Genomic DNA, 9,144 nt, shown 5'->3' with positions numbered 1-9,144 from the left:
TCATGAAAAGGCTATTCGACGTTTTTTTCTATTTTCAAAATCATCTATAATTGAATTTGTGTCGAAAATAGCTGCTAATTCTTTCTCTATATAGATGACCAAATTGTCTGCAAGAAATTCATCAGCCATCTTACTTCGGAGTCTTGTCTTAACAATTTTCATTGCTGAAAAAGCTCTTTCTGTTGTTGCTGTAGACACTGGTAGAGTCAAAACAAGACGTATTAATCTATCAATCATGTGATAAATTCTTGATTTTTCCGTTTCTTGCAACTTGTTGCACAATTCAGAAAGTGTACCAATGCCTTTCAAATGATTTGGTATATCATGCTGATAATGTTGCAACTGAGATTTCAAAATATTTAGCTCATTAGAAGGAAAGTCAAGGGGATAAAACTTCTCTGCTAACTTGCTAATTTCTTCAATATTAAATGATTTGAAATTGTCCTTAGGATCCAAAGCACAACTCAAAGTCAAAAGCTCTATTGTTTGCTCATTAAATCTACTATTCAACTCTTGTATTTGAGAGTCAATTGTTGCCAAGAATATATCTATTCGATAATGATGCTCAACTGTTACACTTGGTTGACGAGATCGACCTCTTCCAAAAACATATTGTGCACTCATATTAGGGACTTCAATTTCATGCTTTTCACAAAAATCTTTAACATTTGCAAGAAAATTGCACCATCCACCATCCCTTAATTGTTGAAGAAGTAACTTTGATGTAGAAACAATATGCATTGCATTAAGAATATCTTGAGATTGTTGTTGCAGTGCTTGGCAAAGAACATTAGTGATTTTCATAATCTCTTTCATCAAGTGCAAAGTGAAAACAAATTCAAATGACAATAATATTTTACTAACACCATAAGCCTCACCTCTTTGTGCATAAGTTGTCCCGTCTTCAATGATATTATTGAGAACAATGTTGGTAGCAGTAAACATTTTTACCAAACTGCAAATAGAATTAAAGTGAGAGCTCCATCGAGTATCCCCAACTCTTTGTAAAGTGCTTATTTGATTCGCACCTTTGCCTGTTTCTAATTCATTTTGAGCAACCAAGTTTGCATTTTCAATTGCTTGAGCTTCTTGTAATTGATCATGTCTTTTTGAAGAAGCACTAACAATAGTGACAATAGAGTTTAATTGAGTAAAAAATTCATGAATTTGAAGTACCTCTCTTGAAGCTGCCACCAATGCTAATTGTAACCTATGAGCAAAACAATGTACATAGTATGCTTGTAGAGAATCTTTAAGAAACAAAGCTTGCAAACCATTCCACTCACCCCGCATGTTGCTAGCACCATCATACCCTTGACCCCTAATATTTTCAACTTGGAGATTATAATGAGAAAGGACAGAAATCAATTCTTTCTTTAAAGTTGTTGCACAAGTATCAGTGACATGCACAAGATCAAAGAATCTCTCTTTAACAAAACCATCTAGAGTAACAAATCTCAAAACAATGGCCATTTGCTCCTTTTTAGATTCATCTCTAGCTTCATCAACAATAATACAAAATTTAGCATCTCCAATCTCTTCTCTAATTCAATTTCTCACCTTAATAGCAAGAATATGTAGAATTTCTTTTTGGACATCATTTGAAGTATATTTAGCATTTTTTGGAGCATTTTCCAAAACATTCTTTTTCACTCTTTCATTGTAAGATCCCAAAAATTTCAACATTTTCAAAAAGTTACCTCTATTGCTTGAACTTTGTCTTTCATCATGTCCTCTGTATGCACAACCTTGAAATGTCAACCATCTAATGCAATCTATAGATGCTCCTAGTCGAATTCGATTCTTTTCAATCTCTTATGATGTTTGCTTATGAAGAAGTCTGTCGATATGTTGTGATTGTTTCATCAAATCATCACATGATTTCAGTGCCTTATGATGGAATGAGTTAGGACCTTTGCCAATGTGATTCAAAAGAGCACATTCTTTTCCACTATTTACTTTCTTCCAATTCCTGAAACCATTCTCAATAAAAGCATTTGAACCCGTATTGATTGAAGGTTCCTTAGCAAAAAGAAAGCACGGAAAACAATATATAGCATCATCTTCTATAGAATATTCTAACCAAGATGGGAACAATTTAAACCATGAAGCTTGAAAGCGACGATGACTTTTATCACCAGAAAATTGATAATTATCAAGAATTGGTTGATTTGGCCCAACTTTAATATAAGCCCGACGGATTTCATCTCTTTTATTTGGAGGAAACTTCCAAATCATTGGTCACATTCCAGGATCTCTTTCCAAACGAAAAACATCTAGTTGATTTGGAAGAAGTCGTGGACGCTTTGAGCTATTCAATGGAGAACTTGAAGTAATAAAATTTGATGACCCCTCAAGTATTGGAGTAGTAATAGTAGAAGCATCTTCATTCTCTTGATCTTTTCTTTTAAAAAATGTATCAATGATTTTGAACTTACTCATGATTCAAATAGCCAAATAAGTTCCTATAATTAAAAATATATTTAGCAAAAAGTGTAAATTACAGTCTAAATCTTTATAAAATATAAAAATTATATTTTTATTTAAAATAAAATATTAAAATTCAGAACAATAATACTAACATCCTAGTATAAATAATATAAAATTATAATTAAATAGTTAACTAATAAAAAAAACTAAATATACAAGCTAACATATAATAACATAAAATTAATTAACAAATAATAATAAATTAACTAATTAAGTAAATAATTAAATATATAAAAAAGAATAAACATAGAACCTTTTTTGAGAAAAAGAAGTGAAAAATCACTTGTTGAACTATTATCTTTTATTTTTAATCTGTAAAAAACAAAAAAAAATAAGAGTCAAAGAGGTAAAAGATAAAAGGATTAAAAAAATAAAGAAGAAGAAGAATAGGAAAAGTTGTTACCTGAAATTTTGGAAAGTGAAGATGGGAAGGGAGAGAGGAGGAGACGCTGATAAATAAAAAAAGGGATGGGAAACTGGTTGGAGGCTTGTAGCACTAGAAATTGGGAAATAAAATAAGGGAATAGGAAATGGGTTATTGGGCTGGGTTTTTTAAAAATTAGAAGAGGTTGAAAAAGTTATAGAATAAAAAAAGAGGGGGGCTGAGAAATAAAAAAAGGGAATAGACTTCTATTTTTTTTTAAATAAAAATTAAAATTTTTGGGGGGGCCATTGCCCCCTTTTCTTATACGTACCTGCGCCCCTGATATATTTTTTCTTTTCACGTTGTTATTTTTGCATTTTTTGAGAAAAAAATCTTAATTTCTCAAAAAAAAAAAGGTGATAACAGTTTTAAAAAAAGTGAAAATATTTAAACAAAATTGAAGGGAAAAAATAAAAGAATATTATTTTTAACAAGAAAATATGAAAATAATTATATAAAACGAAGTAGTTATAAAGAAAAAAAAAGTGAGAAAAATAGATCAAATTAAAAAAAATAAGCCGAAATAAAATCATAATATTTATTTTGAGGTAATATTTATGTTGGTTTATAAAATTAAACAAACAAGTCGGTTTGATTTTTAATTTTTTAAAATGATCAACAAAATTCTTCATTTTAAATAAAATGTGAGCCTTGTAACATTCTACCATCTAAAGCTTTACACCTAGGATGTAAAATAGAGGTGGCGAGATATTACGACTTCTAAAAATTAAAATACATATTTATAATAGTAGAAAGAATATAATAGACTAGGATCCTTGAAAAATAGGTAAAACAAAATCGCGAAATGAAAAGCGCTACGTTTCGGAAATGGAATAACTTGCGTGTGAAGAAAACTATAACTATCAAACATAAGATAATAAAAGTAGGAATAGAAAGCCAAAGGTACAAATAAGCTCCTAACTCAACCCGCGAAGTCAAGGCTGGCCGGAGAATATATATATATATATCCAAAACCCAAAATGTATATAAACAAAATCCTGCCTCTCCATAAACCTCTAAGAGGATAAAAAAGAATAAGTTATGTGGAGAGAAAGCTAAGTACATGTATATACATCACTGCACAACAAAATAACCCAGTAACCACTTCGCTTCAGGTGTCCAAACGCCTAATGAGATACCTCTCGACTTGCATCTGAAAAATAACAACATAGTCCGGAATGAGAACAGGAGGTTCGCAGTATGGTAAAGGTGCCTGTAAAGTTAATATAAAAGGTCTCGAGAGAGCCAGAGGCATTCCTAGAACTTCGACACTCAGATTTCAGCTTAAGAATTCAACTAAACCAGAAATTAGGTAAGTTGTCTAAGGCATTCTAGTTCTGAATCTAACTTTAACCTAATAATTCACATTCTGTCTCCTCTAATCCTCCGAATCATTGGTGGAGCAACCCCCTCCACACCTCTGTCAAGAGGGGTTTTTCAGAAAACATACACATACAATTCAAACAAGGAAAACACAGATAGAGAAATATTTACAGCAGGTAGAACAAGTAGCAGCTAAGCAGAATTAAACAGCTAAGCAAACTAAAATAATGCACACTCAAACAAAGCAAACAAATGCGTATGATGTATGCCTGTTCTATGGCTGATGAGGCTCATTTGTCGGTTATACAGCCAACCCGACATGTCCTAGTAGTTAACCATTAGACAGTTCCTCTGTGCGCGCATCCCCAAGCTCAATAATATTCCATGGAATCACACTCCAAGCTCAATAATATAGTATTCCATGGAGTTAAACTCCAAACTCAATAATATAGTATTCCATGGAGTTAAACTCCAAGCTCAATAATATAGTATTCTGTGGAGTCAAACTCCAAGCTCAAATATAATATTCAATATTCATATATATATGCATGCCCATGGGGGAATCCGGGGAGTTAAAGTGTCCGGTCACATCTTGCGACAGAAGGTCAACAAATAGTCTCAAATACACAAGCCACATAATAATCTCTTTCCTTTTTAAAATAACACTTCAAATCAAAACTCCAATCCTTATAGAAATTTTGGCAGTATCTCCTCTAAAACTCGAATTTCTGCCACCCTTCAAGGGTCCCAACTATCAAACCAAATACCTCCCAATCATTCAAATCAGTTCCAGTAACAAATTATCTCAAAGTCAAACAAATACCAATATTAAGTCTTTTTCCAAAACCAACCAATTCCAACGGCAAATTATTAACAACAACTAAACCACACATTTTATACCATATACACAAATCATCAATTATTCATTCAGTTCATTCCTATCTTAAGGTTTTCTAACCTAAGTTTTCACGTGACATTAAACATTAATTATGAGAAACCAAAACCATACCTTCGTACGGAATCAAAATATTCAAAGCTCCAATAAAGCTGTCTGACCGAGCTATCGAAGAAGAAAATGTCTAGAATCGTCTGTGCCTCCTAGAACTCCTGTTGGCCAAACTCACGGGGTAAAAAAGTTACATCACTGTCAACTTTCACTTACCAAAAGTGGTGCCAATGTGTAGAGGAGGAGGATATGAATACTTTTACCGAATTAGCTTTTTGATTGAGGTTACAGATTGCAAGAAATTAAAACCAAAAAGTTAGAGGAAGTTTATGTTCTCACGCTTCTCTCTTTCGGTCACTCTTCCCTCTCGATATATATATATATATATATATATATATATATATATATATATATATATATATATATATATATATATATATATATAGCGGTGCAAGTATAATAATGATAATAAAGTAAATGTTACTTATTTCTTCAGATGATACTATTGGCTCATTTTTTAAGAAATGGAGAAGCTCATGGTGTAACACCATGAAATGGGGGCATAGCAAAATATTGCACTGCTATGGGTCAGAGACAAAATGTAACTTACGTTTTGTATTTGTTTATTTTTTTGAATTTTAAAATACACCAAACGTAGCTTACGTTTTGGGTTTTTTTTTTCAGTTTAATACTAAACGCAAGTTGCGTTTTACTAAGTTAGAAAAAAAATTTTTGAAGCCCACAAAACGCAGGCTGCGTTTTGTTAGTGTCAGAAAATTTTTCTTGGAAGCCCCAAAATGCAGGTTGCGTTTTGTACACAAAATAATATTTAAATCCACAAGTTTGCCTATAAATATGAAGTCCGGTGATGTTCGTCTTCATCTTCACTTCTCCTCTTGTTCTTTCTTGCATCAAGTCCTTAGTGGGGTATTTTTTTGGCAGATAACTGTGTCAAAAAAATAGAGTTAGTTAAAGTTGAAGTTATGGAAGGTGTTGCAAACTTGTGAGTATATTATAACGGTGAGGTTATAACAAACACACATGAAGGAGTGAATTTTGTTTGTGAATGTCCGTTGTCATTTGCCATTCCATGTACCATGGGTTTTGTCGAGTTGCAAAATGGTCTTTGTAATAACATTCAAAGCCACATTTTGAAAATGGTGAGCAATCTTTTATACAGAAGTCCTGTGCAAGTATTTGGTGGGTTAATACAGTTTCAAATAATGCCCATCACTGATGATGCCAGTATGCAACAGATGTTGTATATTTATCAACAAACCCGATCTCACGTGCCGATGATAGAGCTGTACGTTGAGTTTGAACAGCAGTCGGGGATGAGTATGGTCGGCGACGAGATCAATGTTGATGAGCTCGGGGATATAGATTGGGAAGAAGATAATAATGACAGTGAAGACAAATTCGAAGCTAACTATGAAGTCAATGACAAAAACGATGACAGAGACTTGGTAGGTAATACGGCGGTGCAAGATGAAGCAAATGCGATTGTAAGCCAGCACCTGTTTGGTGTTCCATCCTTTATGCGGACTCTAGATCTCAAAGCCATGCATGCTCCGGAATTTTTTGAGTATGCGAATACAGGTATGTCATAATTATTAACTGAAGTTTTCTATAGTGCTTATTTTATTTGCCTTGTCTGACTGATGGCGGTGCACATGTTGTAGGTAAAGGCAACATTGCGGCAGAAGATGGCAAATTTAGTGTCAGAATGGAATTTGGTTCGAGAGAGTTGGTGATATCTGCAATCAAAAGCTACACCATCTCTAGAGGAGTTGATTACACTGTGTATGAGTCTGAGCCGCTGACATTCTATGCAAAATGTAAGGGGTATGGTGCAGGGTGCGACTGGCTTATCCAAGCTAGCTTGATTCGAAAAAAATCTTGTTGGGAGATCAGGAGATACAATGGCAAGCACACGTGCACCATGGGCACGATTTCACAAGATCATGCCAAGTTGGACTCAGACACAATTGCAGATGCCATTAGGCCGTTGGTCGAAGCAGACCCCTCGATAAAGGTGAAGTCTATTATTGCAGAAGTTCAAGGCAAGTTCAACTATACTGTGAGTTACTGCAAGGCTTGGTTGGCAAAGCCGAAAGCTGTCGCAAAAATTTTCGGTGATTGGGAAGTTTCTTACCAAACTCTGCCAGTATGGTTGAAAGCAATGACAGTGAAGATGCCAAGGTCTCGTGTTCAAATTAAAATGCTCCCCGTTTACCGTAAGAGTGAGGAGGTTCAAGGTGTAAGAGTTCAGCACCGCATTTTTTGGAGCTTCTATCCGTGTATTGTAGTATTCAAACACTGCAAGCCACTGGTGCAGGTTAATGGCATGCACCTGTACGGAAAATGTAAAGGAGCACTTCTGGTAGCGGTTGCACAAGATGGGAATCAAAACATTGTGCCTATTGCATTTGCGATTGTCGAGGGTGAGACAGCAGACACGTGAGAGTTTTTCCTAACTAATTTGCGAAGATATGTTGTTACCATTGATGGTGTGGGTATTATTTCTGACCGCCATACCTCCATCGACGCTGCAATAGCTCACAGTAACGGTGCATGGTCACCACCAAGGGCATGGCACATGTATTGCATCAGGCATATCGGGTCCAACTTCTTAAGGAGGTTCAAGGCTCCATATTTGCATAAACTTGTGGTGAATACACGTATTTCAAATTGCTGTTATGGTTTTATTCATAGTAAATTTGTGGCACCTGCATATGATTAAATGGTTTGTTCAACAGGCTATTCTAGGACGGAGCAGGAGTACAACAAAAACTACCAAAGGCTTAAAGAGCGAGGTGAGGCATATACTCAATGGTGCGATGAGATCGGTGTTGAGAGATGGGTGTTGGCATTCGATGGTGGTCATCGTTGGGGACATATGACGACAAACTTGCTAGAGTACATAAATTATGTCCTGAAAGGTGCACGCAACCTTCCTGTAACTGCCCTTGTCCGGTCAACTTTTTATCGGCTGAATGAGTTGTTCACTTGGAAGAGTACCGAGGCTCATGAGCGTCGCCGCAACGGATTCACATATTCAGAATTTGCAACAAAGAGAGTTGAGGAAAGCTTCCGACGTGCAGGAAACATTGTGGTCAACCGGTTCGATAGGCGCAACGAGATGTTTGAGGTTCGCGAAATGCAAGATGGTACCATTTACACTGTTAACCTTGCGCAACGACACTGCGACTGTGGCTATTTCCAGGTCGAGCGACTTCCATGTCGCCACGTGCTTGCATGTTGCGCCAACCAATGTTTTGATTGGCAAGTGTACGTGCACGATGTGTACAAGATGTCTGAAATTTGCAAGGTGTATAGAGGCGAGTTCGTTCCGATGGGTGACCCCTCCACGTGGGATAGATACGAAGGAGCGAAGGTGATCGCCAACTGGACATTGAGGCGCGTGACGAAAGGAAGACCGAAGTCAACCCGCTACTTGAATGAGATGGATTCGCGTGATATGCGTGGTCCTCGTCGGTGCACTACATGTGGACGCGATGGACATAGCCGTAGTCGATGTCCTCAGCCCGCAGGTCCAAACTCTGCTGGAGGTCATTAGTGGTTAAACTTTTCAATGTAACTTTGTTTTGACCTACTTTACAATTATATGTTACTTTTTTTGTAAGCTCGTCGTGTACTTTAACCTAGTTAACAATTTATAATAAATAAAGTTTTTAACCTCAGTGTTTAATTTTTTAGAGAACAAATATTTTTGATCCAAACAGAGTTACACTGGAACAAAGCTAAATCTGTCATAATAATAAAACTAAACACAATCATCTAAATATAAGATATGACACTGAATACAAAATCTGAATACAACGCTGAATACAATAAAAAACAGTAACTAAACAGTATGTATTATTATTATTATTATTATTATTATTATTATCTTAAAAAATAATCATAAATTATTAATAAATAATAAACAATTATTAAA

At 35.2% G+C, this 9,144-nt stretch overlaps 2 protein-coding genes across 2 annotated transcripts; one reads left to right on the top strand and one right to left on the bottom strand.

Moving 5' to 3' along the window:
* LOC112776541 (uncharacterized) lies at window positions 1–1,473 on the bottom strand. The gene has a single exon (XM_025820743.1). The coding sequence runs from the start codon at window positions 1,471–1,473 to the stop codon at window positions 1–3; it is 1,473 nt and encodes a 490-aa protein (XP_025676528.1).
* A 5,044-nt stretch (window positions 1,474–6,517) lies between these two features.
* Window positions 6,518–8,763, top strand: LOC140183478 (uncharacterized). Its single transcript, XM_072231920.1, has 4 exons — window positions 6,518–6,782; window positions 6,866–6,933; window positions 7,027–7,627; window positions 7,943–8,763. Exons 1-4 carry the CDS (start codon window positions 6,518–6,520, stop codon window positions 8,761–8,763), a joined length of 1,755 nt encoding a protein of 584 aa, XP_072088021.1.
* Window positions 8,764–9,144: the final 381 nt, after the last annotated feature.

Source organism: Arachis hypogaea, chromosome 3 (assembly GCF_003086295.3).
Source record: "Arachis hypogaea cultivar Tifrunner chromosome 3, arahy.Tifrunner.gnm2.J5K5, whole genome shotgun sequence".
Classification (NCBI taxonomy): Eukaryota; Viridiplantae; Streptophyta; class Magnoliopsida; order Fabales; family Fabaceae; genus Arachis; species Arachis hypogaea.
The sequence above is the reverse complement of the archived record's forward strand: the minus strand, read 5'-3'. Positions and strand labels throughout refer to the sequence as shown.